Genomic DNA, 26,917 nt, shown 5'->3' on the forward strand with positions numbered 1-26,917 from the left:
AGAAAGAAAGAAAGAAAGAAAGAAGAAAGAAAGAAAGAAAGAAAGAAAGAAGAAAGAAAGAAAGAAAGAAAGAAAGAAAGAAAGAAAGAAAGAAAGAAAGAAAGAAAGAAAGAAAGAAAGAAAGAAAGAAAGAAAGAAAGAAAGAAAGAAAGAAAGAAGAAAGAAAGAAAGAAAGAAAGAAAGAATGATAGTGTTCTGGGTTTGGCCCTAGGACCTAGGCCTTGCTAGGATGTGATGTTTTCTAGAATCCTCTGGGAAGATAAACCAAGGAAAGATAAACCGCAGTCTCACGATCACCTTGCGGCTTGGGGACAACCAGGCTAGCCTGGGGTGGCCAGAAACCAAGCGGACCTCTTAAGCGAGCCGGGCTGGAGTCTGCAAGCCAGCCCGGCGCCCCGTGCCAATCATTCGGTAGGCCCCGCCCCCACGCAGGCCCGTTTTCCCACCCTCCCCAGCGCGCGCGCGCTCTCCTCCTACGTGCGCGCGCCGACGCGAGCGGTGATGTGACGTTGGCGGGCGCGCGCAGCGTGGCTCCCGGAAAGGAGCGGAACCTCCAGGAAGCTGGTGCCGGGATGCGGTGCCCTAGTGGCCGCCCGCCCCCCCGGAGCCGCGGCCCGCCCAGCAGGTGAGGCCGGGGTCCCGAGGGGCGAAGGCAGCGGGAGGCTGCGGTTCGGTTCAGCCGTCCCCACGGCTACATCCGGGCCGGGCCGGAGCCCCGTGACCCCGGTGACAGGTGCTTGTCCCTGGACACCGTGCGGGGTCTCCGGAGCGCCCTGGCCCCATGGCGAGTGTGGGCTGAGGGAGAAGGACTCTTGCTCCCGGGCCTGGATGGCCCCTGCCTGCCTCCCGAAATCTGACCCTGACGCATGTATCATCATGTATTTGCTTTGCTCTGCGCTTTGGGGAAGTTTCCTGGGAAGATTTCCCGGTGGAAAAAAAAATGGAGCTGGTTGAGAGAGAGAAAGAGAGAGAGAGTGATGGTCCACGGTTATGTTTCTCAACTTGAGTCATGCGTGGACTCCTTTTAAAGGGACAAGTCTACCCGTTTCTCAGGAATATAACCCCAGAACCTGCAAGGGCACCACAGACCCGAGCTAGGTGAACACAGGTGCAGAGACCATATGTTACTAGCAAACAAAAGAGATGCTTTATAATTCAAGATCCGCATGTTACACAGTAAACTAGAGGTCAATTACAATACTAAATTAGACACCCAGTTAACGTCAGGTTGCAGTCTTTCATGTATTCAGCTTTTGTGAGAGGAAATTACCTACATTTCCATCCTCAGAGAGGGCTAAGGTCTGTGTTGTGTTACCTTATGTTTCAGGTGTCTTTGTATCTGGTTTGTTAATTGTTTGACGTAGTCAGTCGCAGAACTATGCTTATTTAGATGAGTAGTTTATTTTTCTTCTTAATGCTGATTTACTACCTGTTTTAAGATTTAATTTATCATTACCGTACATGTGTGTGAGTGGATGATAGGGGGCCATCCATATGCCTTGCCCCAGGTCTGGGGTTTATAGAACAACTCTTTTTGGGGTTCCAGGAAATTAATTCAGATAACTGGGATTGCGCAGTAAGTGCTCTGCCTGCTGAGCTATCCTGCCAGCCCCCACCACCTGTTTTTGAATGTCATTGAATGCATGGCTTACATCCTATTAGCCCTATCAGGAATTGTGGGATCAGAGACTTTGAGACAAGACAAACATGAGAATTGATCTACGGATCTGTCTTCTCTATGTATTTGTTCAGCATGTTTATTTAAAATAAGCTACACATGAATCATGAGATTTGGAGTACGGGAAGATAGTAGAAAGTATAACAACTATATATGTATGTGCATATATTTGTGTGTATATATATGTATATATATGTATGTGTATATATATATATATTTTTTTATTTTTATTGTTTTTACCCAGTGGCCTTGAAAGAGGTGTAAGTGTGCAAGCAGGTTATGAGGAGGGAGCAGCATTTTTTTTTTAAGATGTGTTTATTATGTACACAGTGTTCTGCCTGCATAGACACCTGCGTGACAGAAGAGGGAACCAATGGTTGTGAACCGACATGCAGTTGCTGGGAATTGAACTCAGGACCTCTAGACGCTCTAGAAGCACAGCCAGTGCTCTTGACCTCTGAGCCTTCTCTCCAGCCCAGGGAGCAGCATTATTAAAAGACAGAGGCCAATATTAGAAGGGCTTGTGTGGGAATAGGCCCACCTTGCCAGAGCAAAGAGATATTCTTGAGAGTGAGGCAAGAACAGGTTGTTGATACAGTGTGGGAACAGTTGATGGACTGAGGTTTTCAGGTGCTACGTGGAGAAGTCGGTATTGATCTACAGGCTTTCAGGTTTTTCTTTGGTCAGGCTCTGAAGGTAGTGTTTCATAAAGAGTGTTTACAGTGAAAGCAGAAGCGGCTTCCCACAAGCTCGGTCTTGGAGTAATGTTGTCTGCTGTGGTCGTCCTAGATGTGTGGGATGTTGATGAAGAGTTGACAGGATCCTGGGGCCGGGGAGATGGCATAGAGGGCAAGGTGCTTGCTCTGGAAGTGTGAGGACCTAAGTTCAGATTCATCGCTGGGGGAGGATGGGGAGCAGGAGGATCCATGCCTGGCCAGTCGGGGAGCTCCAGGTTCATGGAGAGGCCTTGTTTCAGATATGGAAGCAGGGAGTGATTGAGAAAGATGCTTGGTGTTAATCTGGCCTACACACACACACACACACACACACACGCACACGCACATGCACACGTGTACCTGCACACACATGAACATACAGACACAAAAGAATTGACAGGGCTTAATGAACGATGGACTGTTGGTACAGGAGAAGTGAGAACTGAAGCCGAGGACAAGGCAGCCATGCTGGAGGTGGTGCCTCACACATCTGGAGAATCCAGAGTTGAAATATTTAACCCAGACTTGGCTTAACTGAGCTTAAGGTTTCAGGGCTTTAATAAGCTGAAGATACGGACCTGGGCCTGGAGGAAAGTCATTCTGGGGGAGACTGCAGAGCTGGTATAGGGAAAGTGTGGAAAGTGTGGTCTGTAGAAGGCCATTCAGAATGGCCACCAGGGCAGTACATGAGTAGTAGGGGTAGGGCAAGATTGACAAGGACTTGCTGCTTAAAAGTACCATTTGATGTGGATATCGGGGAACTATGGAGCATGCGTGCAGCTCCGTGCATTCTCCAAGTTGTTTTGCTGCGTCTTCCACCAGGAGCTGAGTCACCGCTGCACAGCAGCCTTCACCTCAAAGCTCACTGCAGTCATTTCTTACAAGCTCTGCCAGTGCAGTTGCTCAAGGTTCTCCTTTAATTCTCTGATACTTAAACCATTCACTTTTGAAATACTCTTCATGTCATCTCAAGTTTTCTGGCTCACAAGTATTTGTGATTTGATTGGTCATTTTCAAGCGTGTTGTGATGGTTACTGTTTGGTTGTTAAGTTGATTGGTTGGGAAATGCCTCAGAGATTAGTAAGGCATGCCACTTTCAGCCATGTCTGTGAGGGCATTTCCACACAGGATCGGCAGAGCCCGTTAGCCCACTCTGACTGTGGGAGACTTCCCTGTAGGCCAGGTACATAAATGGAGTAAAAAGAGAAAAAGGAGAAAGACAACTAGACCTAGCCCAGCAGAGCCTTTCTGCCCCCTCTTTCTCTCTGCTTCCTGGCCACCATGATGTGTCCTGCTCTGCCATGCCCTCTGAAACTGTGAGCTAAAACAAGTCCTTCCACTGTAAGAGGTTTTCTCCAAGGTGCTTATCACAGGGCTGAAAAGTCTGACTAACCCAAGTCTGAAAATTTACTGTGTCTATATTTTTCACCAAGTAAGCTTCATGGCTGATGTGTATCTTTTTTTTTTTTTTCCATTAGAGAGACATGGCTGAAGAGATGGTTCAGCATTCAAAAACACATGCAGCTCTTGTCCCTGCACCCACATGACAGCTCACAACTGTCTGTAACTCCAGTTCCAGGGGATCTGACACCCTCACACAGACATAATGGGAGAGACTCACCAAGATATTGCCCCATGGACCAGATGGGCTCTGTTGTAGTCACTGTCCTATTGATGTGAAGAGACAGCATGACCAAGGCAACTCTTATAAAAGAGAACATTTAATTAGTGGCATGGCTACAGTTTCAGAGGTTTAGTTCATTAACATCATGGTGGGGTAACATGGCTGCACACCTGGCACTAGAGCAGAAGTTAAGAGTTACAGCCTAATCCAGAAGCACAAAGAGACTGGGCCTGGCATGGGCTTTGGAAACCTCAAAGCCCACCCCCAGTGGCACACTTTCTCCAAGAAGGCCACACCTCCTAATCCTTCTCAAGTAGTGCCACTCTCTTATGATGAAGCCTTCAAATACATGAGCCTATGGGGGCCATTCTTTTATATATATATATATATATATATATATATATATATATATATATATATATAAATTTATATAAATATCTAAGTTCTTAATTATATATATTATTTTATTTTATGTGCATTAGTGTGAAGGTTTCAGATTCCTTGGAATTGGCATTACAGATAGTTGTAAGCTGCCATGTGGGTGCTGGGAATTGAGCCTGGGGTCTTTGGAAGAGCAGGCAGTGAGCCATCTCTCCAGCTCTTGGGGTCCATTCTTATTCAAACTGCCACAGGCTTTATTTCCTTACATGATGTTCTGCTAAGGGGACGCAACACCTAAAATCACAAAGGTTCTTGCTCTCTCTGGCAATAGGCCTAGTACAATTTAGAACATGTTTAAAACATGACAGCAATATTAGAAGTTTGCTTGCCTGAGCTCTGGTGCCAAGATTCCTAGGTGTAGAAACAGCCTTTGGAGTTTACATTTTAAGATCAAGTTACAGTATTGTGACTTCTTGTCAACAATCAGCCTTACATCTGTCCTCAGTGAGAGTATTAAGTAACTTATGGACTGTCCCTTTCTGTCAGAATTCTCACATACCTTAAAAGGGAAGTCCTGGAGAGGAAGAGAATTAATCACTCAGAGTGCTTGCTGCTCTTCCAGAGAAATCACAGTCAGTTCCCAGCACCCATATCAGGGGGCTCATAACTAACTGCTCCAGCTCTGAGGGATTTGATGCCCCCTTCTGACTGCTGTAGGCAAGTGTGTATGCACACATACACACACATATACAAATAAAAATAAATTTTTTAAAAGATATGAAGTCCTAAGACAAATGCCAGAAGCTGTAAAATTTGCTAAGTATGCTGTGATCCTTGGTAAGGTGCATCTTAGAAGTGTATTCTCTTTTCTTGGCCCCATCCAAGTTCTTCTCTACCTCCACCTCCTATTGGCACCAGGCTTCCTGGGCTCTGAGCTCTCATAGCCAAGAGTCTGTAGAATTTAACAGAGCTGTTGGTTGCTTTCTTCATCATTTCCCGAATGAGTGTTGTTTAGAGTTTTCATTTGATGATCCTTATCCTGTCACATTCATAGTACTGAGCCATTTATGGCTTTTCTTCTCCCGCAGCCAGTTTGTGTTTAATAGTAGATTGAACACTTTTGTCTTAGCTCAGCTACCTCTCAACTGTCACTGGTTGTTTTGTGCGGTCCCTACATCTTAAGTTTTTTTTCTTAATTTAGATTATTTTCTTGTATGTCCACGAATGTTTTCCCTAAATACGTGTCTGTGCTGCATGCATGCCTGGTGCCACACAGGTCAGAAGAAGTCAAAAGCATTGGGTCCTCTGGAACTGGAGTTACAGATGGTTGTGAGCTACCATGTGGGTATTGGGACTGGAACCCAGGTCCTCTGCAAGGGCAGCAAGTGCTCTTAGCTGCTAAATCATCTTTTCAGCCCTTGTCTTGGGTTTTTAAATATTTAAATCTTTAGGGAATTGAATTTTTCACTATATTAAAGTGCTTTAAAAGTTATTTTACAAAATACATGAAAACTAATTTTAACATCTTTAATTGAAATAATTTTTAAATTTTATATGACTTTTTTTTTTTTTTTTTTTGAGACAGGGTTTCTCTGTGTAGCCCTGGCTGTCCTGGAACTTGCTCTGTAGAGCAGGCTGGCCTTGAATTTACAGAGCTCCACCTTTGTCTCTGCCTGGAACTAAAGTCGTGTGCCACCACTGCCAAGCCACCACACAAACATTCCAATTTAGCAGGCATGAGCACATGTGTACGTGGGTACATGTGTGTTTGTATGTGTGTGTGTGCACGCGTGTGCGTGTGTGTGCATGTGTTTGTGTTGTATTCTTCTGTACTGGGTTATGAATTCTTAAGGGTTGGGTTTAAGTCAGATTACCTGTGTAGCTCTCACTCCGAGTGTAGCAGGTACTGGCCCCTGCCTGGGATGGATGTAAGGAGAAAGTCAACACAAGTGTAACACCAGAGCCCCCTGCTATGTTAGAAGCTCTTACAGAAGCTCATGCTCCCTTTGTACCCTGAGGGGTGCAGGAATTCTAGCCAGTAGATCCCAAGAGGGGTGTTGTACAGAAGATGAGGAATTCACAGCTTGCTTTTGGTGTGGAGATCTACTGGGATCCATGATGGCTGCCTGAAGAGCTTTTGCTGTGATATCCATGTCCAGCACCTGCACAGAACGTGCAGAGGCCACGTGGGTCGGAATAAGGCTAGTGCAATGAAGATCTCAGACATTCTGTGTTTATATTTTTACATTTAATGTCATTATCATTATTATTTGCTACAGTGGGCATAAACCCAGAGCCTCGCCCATGCTAGGCAAATACCTCAGCCTACTTTTTACTTTTTAATGAAACCAGTCTCTCTAGCTTCCCCAGGCCATTCTTGAGTCCACTGTATTAGCCAGGAGGGCATTGCACTTGCAGTCCACCTGTCTTAACCTCCTGAGTAGCTGGATTTACAAGCCTGGGCCACCACGTCTGGATGATATGTTTCATTTCCATTCCTTTAAATAGCTGCACATCGCAGGCAGCCGCTTTATAAGTTACAAGGTGTTGGGGCCCTTATTCCATATCAGAGGAGCTAGGGCTTTTCCCCCTCACTAAAAGAGAAAAGTAGGGGAACAGAGGTTTCTGTGTGATTTGAAAAGATAAATCTAATGTAGAGGTTCTTAGGTTTTTTTCCTTCCCCGAACTCTGACCCTTGCCACCTTGTCAGGACCTTTTCCAAAGTTGGGTGGTTTGAATGCAGTAGTCAGCTAAGGGTCCCATGTAGCATGCATTCTAGAGTCGAGAAATGAAGACACCACCTGCACAGTGTGACTGTGTGAGCCACGCATGTGAATACCAGTCCTGCCTCTCTGCCTCCCCATAAAACATCACAGTAGCAGTCCCAGCCCACAGGGGATTTAGGAGAAAGGAAGAACCATGAGCATTTAGAGTGCAGCCCGAGTGCTGTAAGCACCCCTATGTGTGTTTAATAAAAAGGTAACTGCTAAGCCAGGTGTAGTGGCACACACTTTTAATCCCAGAGGTAGGTGGATCTCTGAGTCCAAGGGCAGTCTGATCTACATAGTGAGTTCCAGGATGACCAGGGCTATGTAGAGAGACTGTTAGGATAGATTTTAAAATGCCATGCTGTCAACAGAAGGAGATTGATTTGGCGGAGGGAAAGGGGAGAGGAGAAAGAGGAGCATGGTGCCCCCTCCTCCCAGAGAGAAAAGTCAGAGAGGCTGAAGCAGAGAGAGAGAGAGAAAGAGGAAGGAGGAGGGAGAGGAAGGACGGGAATGGCAGATGTGTTATATCTGAAGCACCTGGTGATGACATAGGACACAGGTGGTGACACAGAATGCAGTCAGAACCCTCAAGGCCCCTGAGGACAGACCAGTTGAATTGCCTGCACAATATAACAGAGACCCTTTCTCAAAACAAACAAATAAAAAAGAAGTAAAAGGAGAAAGCATTAAGGATGAGAGCTGGGTGGAAAGTAATGTGTGTACTTATTGATCCCTGAAAAGGTGACATTATGTAAAGACCTGAGGGAGATCAGGTGATAAACTGTAAGTGTTGCTCCAAAGCAGAGGGAGTAGTGAGGCCACAGAACAGAGTGAGTGACTTCTGAAACCTGGTAGAGACTGCCAGCACAGCTGGAGTGCTGGAGAAAGCAGCCTGTGAGGTCAAACAGAGCAGCTGGCCAGAGCCTGCAAAGCTGGAGATCACCGGAAGACTTCAGTATTTGTTTGAAGAGCAAGGGCAAACTGGGAGATTTTGAGTCCTGACTTGATGTGATCTGAGTTCTGGGTGTGTCAGCCTCAGGGAAAGAATCTGTGCCTGTGGTGTTGGGAAAGCACTGGGGAGTCCTCGGGTGGAGCTTCAGGGAGAAGGCAGTGCAGATAAGAGGTTAAGAGCCGATCCTGGAACAGTGGTAAGTGAAAGGGACAGGTTTTAGGTAAGGGGGAGTTCAGGGAAGGATTCTAAGAAGTTGGACAGGGAAGAGGACAAGACAGGAAATTTGAGTAGCTTGGAATAAGAATCAGGACAAAGGAGAGGAGTGGTTGGGATTAAATATCATGGGGAGTGCCTTTAAAAATGTGGCTCACAGTAGCTCACAGCGTCCAGATGGAGGTATAGGGATTAAGGGTAGACTAGAGGCTGCATGACTCAGAGAGGAGTTGCATTGAAGAGACAAGTTATCTGATATGTGCTGTAGCTATGAGGCTGAGCTGGAAGCATTAAGAGGGAGTGGAGTCAGAGCAGGAGCAATTAAGTTGTGGAGAGAATGGAGTCTAGGCAGAATTTTGGGGGACTCAAGAACAGACAGCTTTAGTCCTACCAAGTTTGGTCCAACAGAGCCAAGGATCCCCAGCAGGATTGCAAAGTTGTGAAGCTGACTAGGCTGTGAGATTATTGAGGGTGTGGGGGGTTGTGTCTGTCAAGCTCCAGCAGCTTGGAAGGAGTCCCTGGCTTTGTGATAGGAGGGCTGGGGCCTGGAGGAAAAGTGAGAATGGTAACAGGAATGGAGCACCATCTAAGGACAGGACGCTTTGCATGGTACTTCGTCCATTTTGTCCATTAAAGCAAATGAACACATGCTTCTGATTCCTATTGAGTTAATCCTGTGTAACTCCCCCCACCCCAGATCTTTAACATCTCAGTGCTATAATAATTTCATGCCCTGAAATGTTAGGGTTACAGTAATGCTTGTAATAATTGTGCCAGGCTCTTAGCATCCCTTGACTGAGGCCTGGATTTCTAGCAGCATGAAATTGATGTGCAAGCATGCTGGCGGTAACCTAGTAATCTCCACATGGGGATTGCAGTCAGATTGTATGGCTGAGTTTAAGCATGTACTTGGTAGGACTATAGACATTTTATTTGATTACACTCTTCCTGATTTTTCTCACCCTGAACCAGAGGGGCTCTGACTCCATGAAGATCCCAGCTCTGATTCTGTCATCGTGGATGACAAGAACTGACTTCCACAACATTGCCTGGACCTTGGCCTTTCAGCATGGGGAGGTGAGTGGTAGGCTTCATCACTAGCCTGTAAGTCCTGAGGTTCTGATGCTGAAGAAACGGGTCTTAAGAGAGAAAATCTAAATCCCTAGAGAAAAGTATTCGAAGTTATGTTATAGTAGACTAAAACCATTGTTCCTACAGAGCCTAGAGGGGCACTTTTCACAAAAAGAAAGTAGCCAGGTGAGCTCTACAGAGGTTGGTGTGAGTTGTAGTTTAGGCCTGCATCTTTAGATTAACATTAGTACAGGATGGCTGTCTAGGGCCTCTGGAGTTCAGAAGCAGAAGACACATGCCGTGGAGTGTCCTCAGAACTCGTATGAAGGGAACCTGAGTGGGAGTTTCCAGCGAGTTGACAGTATAGCCTTCAGTGAGGGGTTTTAGTCCATGAAGAACTCTTCAAAAGAAAAAAGACAGAAACTATGAAATAATCAAAAATTTACCCTAAAGGTTGTGCCTGCTGATGGCTCTACAGTTTGCTTCTCTTTCGTGGCATAAATTGAAACCCTTTCTGTTTGTAAAACATATCTCAAAGGAATCTTTCTAAAATCATGGGACTTATCAGAGTTCCTTTATTGACTTCATTATGTAGATACTGTTTTTCCCATTACTAGGTCATCGGGGAGAAATTTACTTTAGAATTGCATGTTCAGAAAATCTCACTCGTCCTCAGCCTGACTCATTAATGCACAGTGTTTGTTCCATTAGGCTGTTGGCATTTATGGAGTAGCTTACAGCATGCCTTTTCTGTATCCTCAGTCTCCCTTTGGTGTCATCATCCTTTAACTGGATTTCATTATAGATTTATGTGTTTATCTGACTAAACTTATGAACTGATTTTGAAAAAAGGCAGGATGTTTTTGTAATACTCCCAAGAAAGGGAGGAAATGGAGGAATATTATAACTAGCAGGGAGTCTTTCTCATTATGGCATTTTATAATAATGTGCTCCATAACCAAGCATCAACCTGGAGCATACTAAGTGCAGGCCATGCAGACAGGAAGCAGGGGAGCCGTGCTGAACATCTGTTCAGGTGAGACCAGGTCTCCTCTAACCATGTGGCCTTAAAATCTGCTTCTTTGGAATTTCAGGATTGGCATTTCCTGTCTCTTTCCTGCTTCTTGGCATTTTAGCATCTCTCCAGTGGGCTGTCCTCGAATTCTGAACACCAACTTACGACAAATCATTGTCATTAGCATACTGGCTGCAGCTGTCTCCCTTTTATACTTTTCTGTTGTCATAATCCGCAGCAAGTATGGGTGGCTGTCGAGGGACAAGAAATTTCAAAGGTAAGAGACACAGACTTTGTGTCATACCTCTGGCTGACTGTGTTCCAGCTGCTGTAACAGAGCACTGTGTGGCTTCCATAAGCTCATAGAGTTGTATTTCTCACAGCTCTAGAACAGCAGTTCTCAACCTGTGGGTCACAATCCCTTTGTGACCTTTTCACTGGGGTCACCTAAGACCAGTGGAAAAACAGATATTTCCATTATGATTGATAACCGTGGCAAAATTCCAGTTATGAGTAGCAATGAAATAACTTTATGGTTGGGGCTCACCACCACATGAGGAGCTATATTAAAGGGTCCCAACATTAGAGAAGTTGAGAACCACTGGTCTAGAGGCTGGGAAGCCCAAGAGCAAATACAGCAGAGTTTGTATCTGGAGGGCTGTGTCCTGTTCTCACATGGGAAGGGTAGGGCAGCTCTGTGTCTCCTTTCTCCAGACCTGATCACTCCCCAGAGGGCAGTGCTGCCCACATGGTGAGACTCACAGCAGATGAGCCTCAGAGGGGAGGAACAGTCAGCTCTGAAATGGCACATGAGGAACATGAGGCTGTAGAAACCAGACCCTGTGCTGACTAATAAATTAGACTGTGGAAGTGCCTGGGTCTGTGTCGTCAGAGGCCCTGGCATAGTCACACAATCAGGAGCTCCTTCTGTCTGTTTTTAGCTCGGTTCTGAGAATGAACTTGGAGACTGTTTTCTCTTTGGGGGGTGTGTTCAGAAGAAATGAGCAGGTACCGGAGTTAGAGGTTCCCTCTGGGCAGCATTTGTTTGGCCTTCTTTTGACTCATCATGTGGCCATGGAGGGAATGCCAGAGAGAGATCACCACACATCATGGAGGTCATGGGTTATTTAAGTACAATGGTGCTGTGCTTAAATAACCCATGTGTTTCTAAACAAGGTACTTGGCCCGAGTCACAGACGTTGAGGCTACGGACACCAACAACCCCAACGTGAACTATGGCATTGTGGTGGACTGCGGCAGCAGTGGGTCCCGGATATTTGTCTATTGCTGGCCTCGGCACAACGGCAATCCTCATGACCTGCTGGACATCAGACAGATGAGAGACAAGAACCGAAAGCCGGTGGTGATGAAAATTAAACCCGGTATGAGATAAGAAGGCTGAGGACTGGAACCAGGTTCTGGGCTCCAGTATTGTGTGATACCTCTCACTTCCTCTCACTCAGCACTACCTAACCCTGCTTCCCAGTTCAAGGCAGAGCCTAACAGCTGACTTCATTTCACTTTCCGTTTCCTTCTCTCTTTGTTTTGTATATGTGACCAACATCTTAATCAAACACCCACAGCCTATTTTTTTTGTCACCTGTGGCCATCATCATGGCAGCCCCACGATGTCTGCTTACATGCTATTTAACACTGTCACGGCGATTTTGTTTTGTTTTCTTATTTGGTAGCTCTTCCTTAAAGACAGACATTTTCAGATAACTGGAAAATCTGTACTTTAAGTATTAACATATTATTTGCTTAAATATTGATGTATATTAGTTTTTTACAAAATCACTGCCCAGATATCTATCTTCCTCTCTTTTCCTTCTCTTTCCTGTCTCTATCCTTCCCTCCCTCCCGTGCCCTTTTCTCTTTTGTGGTGCTAGTACTGACCCTAGGAGTCATATTTGTTAGACAATGCTCTGCCACCAAGTTATATCCCCAGCACTCTTTGTTTTTGAGACAGTATTTTACTAAGACACCCAGGTTGACCTTCATCTTATAATTCTTCTGCCTCAGGTCACTAGACTCCACTTGCCCAGATTTGTTTTTTATTATTTATAAGGGCAGCCTTGGGACTTGAAAAGAGTGAATGTAACAGCGAGGTAGTGGCGCACACCTTTGATCCCAGCACTTAGGTGGCTCTCTAAGTTCGCCATCAGTCTGGTCTACAGAGTGAGTTCCAGGACAGCAAGGGCTACACAGAAAAACCCTGCCTCAAAAAACCATGCACTCAGTTTTTAAAGTCACGGCCGTTTCACTTCTAAGCCAGTGTGAAGTGTGAAATCAAGCTTTGGCTTCCTCATTAAGTAGCTTAAGCAGCAGGCTCGTACCTTCTCAGGAACTCAGTCTCTTGTCTGTGGTTGGTACCCTCTCAGAAGCACTGGGAATGGGGCATTTCAAAATGAGCTTGCCGTGCCTAATTCTCAATAAGCTCTGATTTAAGACAATAGGCTACAGAGCATAACAGAAATACTGAACTTTTATCTTCTCTCTCACTAGTACGTGAGTGCTAAAATATTACTCTCTTTAAATGTTAGAGAGACACAGAGAAATGGCAAGTGTTCAAAGAGATGGGCACACTAGTTGCTCCCTTTGATTGTTTTACATTTTGTTCATGTGTCGACCATCATGTTATACCCCCAAAATACAGATAAATTATAACGTGACATAAAAAGTTTAAAATGGAATATTGATAAGGAATAACCTCTTTCTGAGAAGTGTAAATAACATTGGTGGATTTCCATAAACAAAGATTTTAATATTTAGTGGTAACTTTTTATTTTCCATTCTTCTGTCTCTTAAAATTGTATATACACTAAATCTAGAAGTATCTTCAAGATTAACATAATGTTACTCATATAAAGCTGTAACAGGAACCTCAGAACTAAGGCTCACTAAAACACCTTGCCTTTCCCCAAGCCTCATGTGACAGCTTCCAGCCCTTGCTGGACACCTCCATGGGTGGGGTGAATGCAAGTCCTTATGGAGTGTGTTGTAGTAAATTAAAAAAAAAAAAGAGTGTTGGGTTTATAATGTTTATCATTAGCCCTAAGATTATCATGGCGGTATTATTTAACCCGCTATCGCAAATAATAAGATACAGGCACCTGTTAGATTTATAATTAATTGCCTTATTTACCTTGGGCCAGGCAGATATTTCTACCTTACCATTCACCTGTCAGCCCCCATCCAATGTCATCTGCCTTGATCATCCTCATCTGAACTATCTTCTTTCCATAATCTTATACTTTCTTGCATTCTCCATCCATGCCATCCTCAGAGTCCTTCATCCTCGCCCATGTGGTTCCTTCTCCACCTAACCCATCATAGTGTCCTCCTTCCTCTTTTCCCGTCTGTCTGGTCTATATGATTCCCGTGATTCTCTCTGAATTCAGCCACCCCCCCAACCTTAGCCACACCTACCCCATTCTGTCCTGCCCAGGTATAGGCCATTTAATCAACCAATCAAGTATGTCTTAGGCAGGCTTACAAAACAAGGATAGGTGTAACCAGATCTTGAGGGTCATTAACATGCATCAGACCAACCTCCAACAGAGGTGTATGCCAGGATCCTAGTCACAGCTGGCTTCAACATTCTCCCCGTTCTCCCTCACCGGGTGGATCAGCTGAGTGAAGCGGCCTCACTGAGGTGGACACTAGAATCTCAGTTAGATCTGGCTTAGTGCAGTTCTTACCCAGATGGAAATCAGTGTCCCTTTTTATAGCAGTGTTTTGTCGTGACTCTTAGTCTCCCAGTGTTAATATAAGCAAGGTTCTAAGCATATTAAAAATAGATTCTGGTTAGCCTGGGATTTGGTTTTCCACTGAAATAGCTCTGTATGCATAGTCAGGAGTTTTGCCTTTAACTCCATTTTCTGCTCTTTCCTTTCACATTCCGTCTTTCTGGGTCTCAGCCTCCACAATATTGTAGGCTGTATTCCACAGTGACAGCTGTAAATATTCATTTACTGTTTAAAAAGATGTATTTATTGTGTGTGTGTGCCTGAGTGTGTGTATGTGCACCATATGTATGCGAGTGCTTAGAGGTCAGAAGAGGGCATTGGAGCCCCTAGAACTGTTTGGCTGAGAGCCACGTGAAGGTGCTGGGAACCAAACCTGTGTCCTCTGCAAGAGCAGCCAGTGCCTTAACTGCTGAGCTGTCCCATTCACTTCTAATAATAAATATTGAACAGATGTTTCTGAGTACCTCTACTTGCCAGGCACTGTTAAGTGCTGGGACATGAACTGAACGGGACATATATGTGCCCTTGACAAATAAGTGAGACAAATAAGTAAACAGTGTGGTGTGATGAACAGATAGCCAGCAGTGGGGTGGGCGCAGGCTGTAAGGAGAGCTAGGCCCCCTTAGGGCTCAGCTGGGGAGATTTCTGTGGAAAATGGAGCTGACTGGGCATGCAGAAGTTGACTGGGTAAAGGAGGTAGGGAAGAGAAGGCTCCTGCAGGAGACTCAGAATTCCAAAGGCCAGAGCAGGAGGCATCACAGAAGTAGCTAGTTCAGTGCTTTGAGGTGAGAGGAGACAAAGATGGGCCATTGTGTGAGTAGCTGTGTATCTCCAAGCTGAGTTTGTCTGACTTGGTTAGAGGAGCCATAGAAGGGTTTAAAACTAAGAAAATACCATCCTTGGTGTAAGGGATGAAGGAACTGGTGGAGACTGGAAGGTAGTGAGTTATACTAGGCCAGCAGCAGATGGTGGTGTCCAAAGAAACAAGAAGAGAAGTGGTCAGTGAAGGCAGAAGGCACTCTGCACTGTGCATGTGAGAGACTTTACCCAGGATGCCAGCCTGGGCACTGGGGTAGGGAACAAGCAGCAAAAACAGATCTGTAGTGCCAGTTGTAGAATGCATGTCATGTTGGGGGTGTCCGTGAGGACAGGTGGTGACGATGTGCATTAGACAGTCACCTTGAACTAATCTGAAGGTTGGGAAAGAGCACTACGATCTGAAGGCCTGAGAAGAGAGGGGCACGTTTCTCAAGGGCAAGAATGTGCTCCTGTGTGGGACACGGTAGATGCTCAATTGGATCAATCCCCTGATGACAGAGAGGAAGGCATAGAACGGAGCCCTTCATGCCACAGCAGAGTGTGTGGGAGCAGAGGAATAGGCAGAACTTGGAGAGTACAGAGTGAAGCCTGAATTTCCCCCAGATTCGGCACACTAAAGACATTTCCTCTTCGCTCCACCATGTCCCTACTAACACACTGTCTGTTTCTGCAGGCATCTCAGAGTTTGCTACCTCTCCAGAAAAAGTCAGCGATTACATTTTTCCACTTTTGAGCTTTGCTGCAGAACACGTGCCACGGGCAAAACACAAAGAGACTCCTCTTTACATTCTCTGCACTGCTGGAATGAGGGTCCTTCCTGAAAGGTGATCTTCCACAGCCTAAAGCGTGGAAGGGGTGCTTGGGGGGGGGGTGGCTTTCTGCTCATTGTCACTATCCTCATCACAGCACTGAAAATCCTTTCTTGAGTTTGAACTAGTCCCAGAGCCATTCTTCTAGACAGACCTCACCAAAAAGCTTTTAATCTACTTATTTGTGACTATAAAGTGTAAGGTTAACTTTGGTGGGGGCCCAGTGAAGAGTCTTATATCCCAAGTTGGCCTCCAACTATTTATATGTAGCTGAGCTTGACCTTAGGTTTCTGATCCCTCTGCCTCCCACCTTCTTAGTGCTGGGACCTACACTCCCAAACCCAGTTTATACAGTGCCATGGATGGAGCTCTGGGCTTGGTCCCTGCTGGATGGACAAGCATTCCTCCCACTGAGCCAGAAATCACATGATCATAACTTTTTCATTTGGAAAGAACATTCCTAAGATAAGCAATCTTTTCAATGACTTACTTTTGTTTTACAGTTAACTATTTCATGTAGGACATAATGAACCAGGGTTTTTTTGTTTTTGTTTTCAAAACAAAAAAAAAATTGAGGATATGATTTTGACTGTAAATTTTGGATTGCATTAAAGCCAGCAGAAAGCAATTCTGGAGGACCTCCTGACTGATATCCCTGTGCACTTTGACTTCCTGTTTTCTGACTCCCATGCTGAAGTCATCTCAGGAAAACAAGAAGGTTGGTATTAATTAGACCTTCAGTTTCAAGTGTCTGAAGCTGCTCCTTTAGAGGCTCCTTCCCCACCATGCATTATATCCAATCACTGGAAACCGTAGCCTTGAGATACTCTTAAAACACTAAATTAGTTTTTTATATGGCAAGTCTTTATTTTACAATCCTAACTGTTAAACATAACTAATCTGTGATTACCACATGTAGGGGATGTATTTTGAAGAGACTGATGGAGGAAGTCTGTGTTTCTTGCCTACCTCAGAGAGCTTTCTGGGCCATGAACCTCTGACTGACTTCTAGCAAGGAAGAATTCTTGCCTTTGATGAACTGAGAAAATATCATTTCTGTTTCAGAGAAATTATTTCACTTGAAATTATTTAATAGTCAGTGAAATGATTTGCTAGAAGCAGAGACCCACAAGTGCGGTAGCAGAGACCTAGACATGCAGCATCTGTTCTGATGTCACTCGCCACTCCAGCAGGTGTTCCTATGGAAAGGCACTGGGAAATGCAGAATTGGGCACATCAGCCATGAAATCCTTATAGACCAATGTGGCTCTCAGAATTGTAAGAGGTCACTTTTGGTGCCCGAAGGAAGATACAGAAAAAATACCCTGAACCTGCGAAAGGGAAAGGCCTCTCTCCTTTCCCCTGTCCAGCTAGGACTGGTTCTAAGTGGAACCTTTGGGAAGAGAGTAAGGGAAGTTCTTTGTAGGTGGAGGAAGCATGGTCCAAGCAGAAGAAATGATCACTGTTACTGCAGATGGGAAGGGATGACACAGTGGACTCACATAGGTTTTTATTCAGCCGGATCATGGCCCTGTGGAAAAGTGGTGGTGATGTTGAAAGCTGGATACAACTTGACTTAGCAGCCTTTGAACTTTTTGTTTTATGGACCAGCCTAACAGAATAGTTCAGAGGAGGTTGCCATGGAAGATTAAGTAGCTTGTCACCTCCACCACATAACGACACAAATCAAGGTGGCAGTGGAAATGGGTAAGAATGAGCCATAGAGAATGTTGACAGGTATAGACTGAGACTTGGCAGCTGCCTGAGTGACAAAGATACAGGAAAGATGAGAGAAAGTTAGTATGGAATCCCTGCAGAATTTACATTTTTAACACATCTGATATAAAGTATAAGCTTTAAAATTGAGAGTTCTTGTAAAACCACTGGGAAAAGACAAAACATCAGAAGAAATGTGTTATTTGGTGATTCTGTCTCAGGCTGCCAGGAGTTAAAACAAGTGAAAAGCTTACAGAGACCAAATTGATCAGAGTCAGACTTGATTTTTCCTAATTTTGCTCTGAAATGTCTAGGTGTATTTGCTTGGATCGGCATTAATTTTGTCCTCGGGCGGTTTGAGCATATTGAAGAGGGTAAGTGCCACATTCCCACTAGCATTCTAGTTGGAAGTTACAACCAGAATTTATGTTCATCCCAAGGGCAGAGAAGGAGCTAAGTGTTCTGAGATAGCTGAGTATGTGGGGTTGGGTGAGCAGAGCTGCTGTCTAAACTACAGTGGAGTTCATCGGGAGGAGTGGATGGGGTGCTTTTCAAAGGTGCTTTTCAAAGCAGAGATGCCTCAGAAGGCATCTGCTGAGTGGACACTTCTTTCTCCAGATGATGAGGCGGTTGTGGAAGTCAACATTCCTGGTAGTGAGAGCAGTGAGGCCATCGTCCGGAAAAGAACAGCTGGTATTCTTGACATGGGAGGCGTGTCTACTCAGATAGCGTACGAAGTCCCCAAAACTGTAAGCTTTGCCTCCTCACAGCAGGTTATTATCTGTACAAATTGCCTTCTGTTTGGTTCAGTTTTCATTTAACATGTCTCCATCCATTTTTGTTTTGTTTCCTGAGTCTGAACACATCCTTACTCTGCTTGCTGAGGTTCCACCTTCTCATCCCAGGAGGAAAGAGGCCGGAGAATGAGGCAGGCCTCAGCCAAGCCGGTTACGGTTGTACATTGAGCCTAGCTGGTTTGTCTTCTGAAGTTGTCTTCTTGGAGTTTTTCTCTGGTGTATATGTCAGTTGCATGTTTGAGCTTTTGTTCACATTTTCTCATTAGTCGCTTTTTTAAAATGCTTATAGCATTAGGTGTTAAAAGTTATGGTCAGGAGAATCACTTTTGTTTTTTAATAATTTTGAACTTTTCTGGAAAACATTGAAGTTGGTACTCAGTACTTCACATCTGGTTCACTCCATCTTTTCTCCATGACTTCAGTGCTGTCAGTCAGGGTCTGTGGTCCTCAGCAGGCTGTGCCTTGCCAAGAGGACACCAGAACAATTTCCGTGTGTCCCAGAATCACCATGTCTCTCACTAGTGTTTCTATCCAGATATAAATTGACACCAAAGCATGCTGTCCCACAAAGTAGGGGTCATGTACCAGGCGGTGACTCAGAGTTAGGACACGGAGCAGAGCAAGCCTAGCTGGCAGCATCGCCCTGTTCCTCCTAGCTGTGTGACCTCATGCTAGTCCTGTCTCTTCTGTGAGCCAGTTGCTTCTGAAAGTGCAAACAATGGCCCCTCCAGCATGGGGCCATTGAATGGTTGCTGCCTGCTTAATACCAAGGCCCCCAGTGTGTGCTCAGGAGGTCTCACACTGTCTTTATTAAGCTCCTTGGAAAAGTGCTTTGGAAATTTAAGTATTTGAGCCTGTGTTAACCACTTCCCATTGCAAATATGCCTCTAGAGACTGGCACACATGCTTTCTCTCTTCACTGTAAAGTAGCAAATGCTCACAGAGAAAGCTTAAGGCAAACGGAAGACTAAAAATTCCCCCTGGACTCACTGTCATAAAAAAAAAAAAAATAGCCTTGCTAGTGTTTTGATGAATTCTTTTTCCATTATTTTTATTACTGTTATCATTTCAAAAGTGTGGCTTTTGTGTTTTTGCCTTTTGTATGACTGTGTGCCTTTTATTTACAGTGCACAGTGTGTTCCTCGATAAATTCTTCTACAGCCGTTATTTTCCTCCTTTAATGTTGAGTACTCAGCTGCCATTTCTTTTTGGTTTTGTTTTTAATAAAGATGTCTTTATTTATTAGGACATACCTGTGTTTGGGTCTATTTTCACAGTAGGGGTTACCATAAATAGATTTGTGGGTTAGAGGGGGAGGAGCTATAGTACTAACCTCCTTTTCAGAAAGCCCTACCACCCGTGTGCAGCTGCAGTTCCCCCAGTCAAAATCAGCATAACTGAATTATGAAAGAGGCTCAGAGCATCCTTGGGAGGTGGAGAGACAGACTCTGCTGTTCTGGAACCCTTCTCTTTTAACTAGAGCTAGAATTGCTGTAAAATACTGAAATGTTGCCCTTGTGCTTACAGGAGGAAGTAGCTAAAAACCTGTTAGCTGAATTCAACCTGGGCTGTGATGTCCACCAGACTGAGCACGTGTACCGAGTCTACGTGGCCACGTTTCTTGGGTTTGGTGGTAATGCTGCTCGACAGAGATATGAAGACAGACTGTTTGCTAGCACGGTACAGAAAAACAGGTACAGCACCTGCCACTCCTCAGCAGGCACTTGCAGGCATAGCTTGCTCCTCATCAAAACTAGATCCAGGCCGCCACTGTGCTGGATGGGTGGAGAGGCCCTCAGGGTCCTGGCACCAGCTGCCTGTCCCACCATTGTGTGTGCTCGCATTCTCTCTCTCACTTCATCTAATAGAGTGGAAACCATTGCTCTGACTACAGTTGTTCCTGGGTGACACTGGGCTGATTGCAAAGGCCGAGGAAAGCTCAGACGATGACAGCACTTTTGGTACCACACCAGCAGGTGCCCTGATTTCAGAGTCTCAAACAAGGAATATTCTAGAGATACTGGACACAGATAGAGGAGAACCATACTAAAAAAGGTTAAGTGTAAGGAAAGATCTTAAATAATTTTAGGGTTTTAAAATATTTTTAAACAGGGTATCATGGTCTATGCCTATAAATCATTATATTATTAGTTTGAGGCCTACATATTAAGACCCTATCTCAAAAAGCAAATCTAAACAAAACCAAAACCTCATATTTTTATGAGTAAAATTTAAAAAATGAGTTTCTGTGACATTCTGGGCTTGAAAAATATGTGAAAGAAGGACATCACTCCTGTCGTATTGAATTTTTTAAGCTTAGCTAGATGTGGCAGTGCACACCTTTGATTCCACCACTTGGGAGGTAGAGGCAGGTGGATCTCCGTGTGATTTTGAGGCCAGCCTGGTCTATGTGGTTTCAGGCCACACAGGAGTACCCTGTCTTTAAGAAAAATAGTAAGTTTAACTATATACTAATTACTTACTTAAAATGTGCCCATCAGAACAGATAAATGGTCTGGAATTATCTGAGTGGAGTTTGGGCTTGTAAGATACCTTGTTCTTCCTGCATCTGCTTTGTTTGTTCTGATAGAATGTTTTTAAGGAGAAATGCTAATTTTAGAGCTAAGTAATAGTGTATTCCCTTGGCCACTTTAATCTTTTTCATACACTTTATTAGTTATTTTTGTGTGTGTTTTTGCCTGCAAGTATGTCTGTACATCATATGCAAGCAATGTCTGTAAAAGCCAGAAGAGGGCACTGGGTCCCCTGGAACTGGTGTTACAGATGGTTGTAAGCCTCCACATGAGTGCTGGGACTCAAACTTAGGTCTTCTGGAAGAGTAACCCATGCTCTTAACCCCTGGACCATCTCTCCAACCCTGACCAATTTAACCTCAACACATCCATGAAGGCCTAAAAGAAAGACCAAGTTGATGTACTGATGGTAATCAAAGCATCAGGTCAGGCCTTGAGATGGCTCCATAGCTTAAAGCACTTGCTGCTCAAGCCTGACAACTTAAGGGGCCTCAATCCTGGGGCCCCACATGTAGAAGGAGACAACCACCTTCTGCAAGTTGTTCCCTGATCTCCACAACACATGCTGTGGTACATACACATGCACACACTCGAGACACAAATGAAGAGTCAGGCCTGCCTCTCCTTGTTTCCCTGGACTCAGCATGACTGTGTATGTGATTGTGGAGCTCTGCAAGGGGTTGGGTGACTGTTTTCCTAACTTTGTTTGGAACCCTTTGTGTTCCCTCACACAGTTCTGTGGAACCCATGTTAGGAGAACACTGGCTTGCAGCCACTCATAAGTCTCATGGTAAATGGTTCTTTGTGCCACAGGCTCCTGGGTAAACAGACTGGTCTGACTCCCGATGCTCCATTCCTGGACCCCTGCTTACCTCTGGACATTAAAGACGAGATCCAGCAGAATGGGCAGACCCTGTACCTTCGGGGAACGGGAGACTTCGACCTGTGTCGAGAGACCCTCCAGCCTTTCATGAACAAAACCAACGAGACACAGACTTCCCTGAATGGAGTCTACCAGCCCGCCATCCACTTCCAGAACAGTGAATTCTATGGCTTCTCCGAATTCTACTATTGCACCGAGGATGTCTTGAGAATGGGAGGAGACTACAATGCTGCTAAATTTACTAAAGCTGCCAAGGTAATATGCCAAGGAAATTCATGCTTTGGAGAGAGTGTGGGCCACAGGTCCTGCCTCCATCATTCCTGGAGGGAAAGATGGTTGTAGTATGCCATTGCCATGTTCTTTCCCTTCTGTCACGGGGTAGAAAGTAGTCACAGGAGAAAATCTAAGCTCTGATAGCCACATTGGTCACCAGAAATATACAAATCGATCTTAAGTTGACTTTTGATTGTCACATCTCAAAATCCTTTCAGCAGCCTCCCATCCCCATAGCAGCCAGGATATGCCTATGATCTCGTTCCCTCTGCTTTCTCTTTGTCAGAAGTTTGCCCTGTCATGCATCATCAGCCTTGATGGCCCTTGTCTTTCAGCCACAGCCCATTCCCCTTCAAGCTCACGGATTCACAGATTGTCCTACCCATGTCACAGTTCTCTGGCTGCTGATGCTCAGTCTCTGATCTTAGCTCACTGAGTTTCATAATTCCTTTTCCCTTTTCTTTATTTTTTTGTAAGATTTATTTATTTATTTTATGTATATGAGTACTCTGACTGCATGTACATACACCTACATACCAGAAGAAGGCATCAGACCCCAGTATAGATGGTTGTGAGCCACCATGTGGTTGTTAGGAATTGAACTCAGGACATCAGGAAGAGCAGACAGTGCTCTTAACCACTGAACCATCTCTCCAGTCCTCATAATTCCAAACAAATCCACAGTTTTCTCTCTTTCTGTATCTCTTGTGCCATCTTAGTTGGTAGCATCACCAACATCCAGTCCCCTTCCTCCAGGCATGGCTCTTGTATTATTTTGCTTGTAGTGCTGGGGTTTAGAGAATCCCGGGCCTTGTACATGCTAGGCAACTGATGTCTCATGGAGCTGCATCCCAAACCCTTTACTTCTCTTTGTCCCTCTTTCAGCTGCCCTCCCTAGCCCCCTATAATCAGTGACAGTTTCTCTCATGAGTATTTCTCAAGCCTATCCCTGCTTCCTGTTTTATTGCCATTGTCCTCTGTGTTTGGGCTCTCTGGTGTCCATTGTGCATGCTGTCCCAGGGGTGTTCTGTCTGAAGATCTCATGCAGTCACCTTGCTGTACTGTTTAAAACCTTCAGCAGTTTCACAGGCTGAATTCCACTGATCTTAGCCTGCCCCTCCCTCTTCCCACCAGCCCAGTGACCTCTCAGCGTGGCAAGCATCATGGCCGTGTGTGTACCTTCTCTCGTGTGCTTCTTCATTCTGTTTTCCCTTCCTCTTGCCGCAGGCCAAGCACGTTCCCTTGTGCTCCCTGTCACACCAGTTCTCTAAGCCTCAGCCTTTTCATCTTGTAGAGAGGTGAGGAGAGGAGCCATGTTGGTAGGTCAGGTGTCCTTTAGAAGGTCACAGCGCTCAGTTAACATGACTCTGAATGACACTTCCATCACCATCCTCACCCAGTCCTAAGTCTGCCCCAGACATAAGGACTCAGTTTGAACAGGTCAAATACTGTTTCACTTTGCCAAAGTTTATTCTGGTGCCATGACATGAGAGAAGGGCTAAACAGGTTTGAAGAGGCAGCTGGTGGGCGGGATTTCCGGATAAAGAGCAGAGTCTGCTGATTGCCAGGGACTCACCAAGTCCTGGGTCTCACGTTGACTGCACAGACATAGCTGTGCTATGTGTTCGCTCTGCTTGTTACGAATATGAACTTGGTAAACCAATTGTAAGTGGAAGAGGTTTTAGTAAACTTTAATAAGGGATGATTGATTCAGGGTGGAACTGTTTTTAGGATTACTGCGCAACAAAGTGGTCGATCTTGCGGGAGCGCTTTGACCAAGGACTGTATGCCTCTCACGCTGACCTCCATCGACTTAAGTGAGTAGCGGACAGTCAAGTCCTAACCTGCCAGGTGACCCTCCTTATTTACTGTCCTCCTCTACTATCCTTGGTCTCCTTCAAATGTAACAGGTTTTTGTTGCTGGTTTTCTGCTCAGTTCTGAAATTCTTCACTGCAGAAATTCCCCGTTTCATCTGTTTGCTCACGTCCTGCCAAACATCAGAGTTGTGTGGGATGCTGTCCCTTTCAGGCTTCCTGTCCCCTCAGGCCCTCCTGCCCCCCCCCCCCCCCCCCACCTTCCTGAACACTAATGCTGCTCCTCTGGTGAATTGAAGCTGTTCTGATTTGGTTTATAAAATTCCCTTTTGTTTAAGTCACTCAAGTATAATGACTGGGTCTTATTATTTATTGCCGTTTTTATCACTTACTTAGTCCAGTACTTTGTAAAAAACAAAAAGCCTAATAAACATTTAGGATCAGCTAAAAAGGATCCTTCTGCCTTTTCATTTTGTCACAAAGAGGCTGGGGTCTAAAGGAGCTTGACCTTGGCACTGTTTGTTCAGTAAATGATGTTGTACTGACGGCATATGGAGGTGGTGTCGCACAGTAACGATGAAGTGACACTGTTTCAGGCTAATCAGTTTTGACAGGTGAACTGTCCTATGTGTGGGCCAAAGACCCGAGCCAGATAAATCCCTTAGCAGCACGTATGCACTGCGTGCTCAGAGCCGGCCTGCTGCAGGCCGGGAGCAGTCCTTGCCTGGGCGTTCTGACAGGGCGCCTGTCTGACTCATACCTGTGCTCGGCATTGTAGGTATCAGTGTTTCAAATCAGCCTGGATGTACGAGGTGTTCCACAGGGGCTTCTCCTTTCCTGTCACGTACAAAAACCTGAAGACAGCCTTGCAGGTGTATGACAAGGAAGTGCAGTGGACGCTGGGGGCCATCCTCTACAGGACCCGCTTTCTGCCCTTGAGGTAGGCCGTGAACTCGGGAGAATCACGAATGATGCTTCCTGGACTGCCTCCTGGTGACTGTACTTGTGGGCGTGTTGTCAGAGCCGAAGGCCCAGCCAGACTGCACTTGGGCCTTCACCACCTCCCTCCTCCAGTGCTTCCTTTCTTCCCAAGCTGCCAGTCCCTCAGAACACAACAGTCTGGTGCTCCCTAACCCCTGCACAAGAGTCTGCTTAGTGGTGACCCTTATGCCGTTGGGCCCTGCCAGTGGATAGTACAGTGTCTAGGATTGCAGAGGAAACCGCTGTACTGAAATGCATTTATGACACTGTTGCAGTACACATATCTATGATACAGGAGTACACAGGCACACTGACTTGTAATGTCTGGCAGCGGAACCATCATGTCCGTTCCTTCAGTTTGATGATGACTGACAGCTGAGGCATTGGCCATCATAAGGGTCATAAACCATCAATCATTGTTCTTAGCATTGAGGTGTTATTTAAGACTGTGACATTGTCTATGTAGATTCATGTCCCAAGGAGATACTAAATTCCAGGCCACAGTTGGTCACATAAAGACATACAGCCTTCTCCATTCAAGGTCTCAGACCTAGCTCAGCTGACCCACATTAAAAACTATATTTATCTAATATTTTAAGTTTGTCAGCTCCAGAAATTCTATGTAGTAGCTGTTACTGATTATACATAGTTCCACTTGAATGAGTTTGTTCCATTAACTTCCTTGTTAGAGCAAAACCCTGGCCCTTATGTTTATTAGATTTTTGTTGCTGAAATTGTAACACTAGGATCTTACGGATATAATTTCACATGCCATTGCCTTAGTCTTAACAGCATTAGCATCGGCAGGGAACTCACTTTGGGCCTACCAACCCCCCATGTTAGAGGTAGGAAAGCCAGGGACAGCAGGCCCTGCCTGTCTTCTCACTGTTTGTTTGTTTCCATGCCTGCAGAGACATCCGGCAGGAGGTGTTCCGAGCTGGCCATGCACACTGGCGGGGTGTGTCCTTTGTCTACAACCACTATCTGTTCTCTGGCTGCTTCTTGGTCGTCCTTCTGTCCATCCTTCTCTACCTGCTGAGGCTGCGACGCATCCATCGCAGGGCGCCCCGCACTGGCTCTCTGTGGATGGAGGAAGGCCTGCCCTCCCCCCAGAAGGGCCCTGGGCCCTTGTGACAACTGTATCTGTTGGCTTGAGGAAGACGCTACAGGAAAAGCCATTTTTGCCTCAGGGTTTCTCGTATGCTTGGATGGTTTTGTTTGTCTCCTTCCTTTCTGTTATGATAAAACCCACTGACTGTAAACCCTACTGTCTAGAGGTATTGCCATTTTGAAAACAGCTTTAAATGGGAGAGTGGAAAAAGGGAATTCACTCAATTTGTGCTGCGTAGCATCTGCCACAAATTAGTAAGGTTTTTGGTTTTCTTTAGCACATGCTGCATTTTCAGCACATGCACTTGGATAGTGGGGGGGTCAGGGGACAAAGGCCAAGTTCCCATCAATGTAGGTGGGGCCAGTGGTCCTGGGTTAGAACCAAGAAGTGAGTTAGATCTTCTCTCTCCTCTCCAAAAACCTCCAGCCTAGAAGGAGGTATTTGATTTTGTTTACTGCTCGGGTCTGTCACCATCTATGCTTTCTTTGAAGATTTAAGAATTTAGTCATTCATAGCAAAAATTGACAAAATGTTGGCAAGGGAGGTAATACTGAAGAGTCGTGAGTGTTAATAACTACTGAGGAGAGCCTTGTCTTGCTAAAGCACAGACCTGTAAATTAGCTGTTCTTGTTTCTGTGTTCAGAAGCTCCGTTGCCCTCTTGCAGCAGCATTAGGGTTTTTGTGTATTTATTTGTTTTGTTTGCTTTTAAGCCAGAAAGTTTTCAAAGTTTGCTGGTTCATGGTCTGAGGACTGGAGTGTCCCCCGCAGGCGCCCCAGCACCTCTGGGAAACAGAGCTGTGCCGTTCGACTGCTCCAGTCCCGTCCACTTCCGGTTGGCACCACGCTGTTCAGATCTCTTCAGTGTTTTCCTTCAGAACACCCTCCACACTGCTTGACAGTTCTTGTTGTCACCTCTGGGGTTGCAGGTGTTGTTGGCAATGCCACTGTAAGCCCACACCATGAAAGAGCCTGAACTTAGCATAAGAAATAAATGCACATGTTGAAAACAAA

General features: G+C 45.3%; 1 protein-coding gene across 2 annotated transcripts; it reads left to right on the top strand.

Annotated features, from left to right (window-relative positions):
* Window positions 1–468: 468 nt before the first annotated feature.
* Window positions 469–26,917, top strand: Entpd4 (ectonucleoside triphosphate diphosphohydrolase 4). Of its 2 annotated transcripts, none has more exons than XM_021647851.2 (13): window positions 469–625; window positions 9,305–9,409; window positions 10,498–10,695; window positions 11,595–11,800; window positions 15,660–15,810; window positions 16,410–16,513; window positions 17,826–17,885; window positions 18,130–18,284; window positions 19,836–20,002; window positions 21,656–21,980; window positions 23,730–23,815; window positions 24,592–24,753; window positions 25,706–26,917. In XM_021647851.2, exons 2-13 carry the CDS (start codon window positions 9,402–9,404, stop codon window positions 25,926–25,928), a joined length of 1,845 nt encoding a protein of 614 aa, XP_021503526.1. In that variant the 5' UTR covers window positions 469–625; window positions 9,305–9,401; the 3' UTR covers window positions 25,929–26,917. The 2 variants fall into 2 exon arrangements, with proteins under 2 accessions (XP_021503526.1, XP_021503527.1); XM_021647852.2 differs by having other exon boundaries at window positions 18,130–18,260.

This window comes from Meriones unguiculatus, chromosome 9, assembly GCF_030254825.1.
Source record: "Meriones unguiculatus strain TT.TT164.6M chromosome 9, Bangor_MerUng_6.1, whole genome shotgun sequence".
NCBI classification, from domain to species: Eukaryota; Metazoa; Chordata; class Mammalia; order Rodentia; family Muridae; genus Meriones; species Meriones unguiculatus.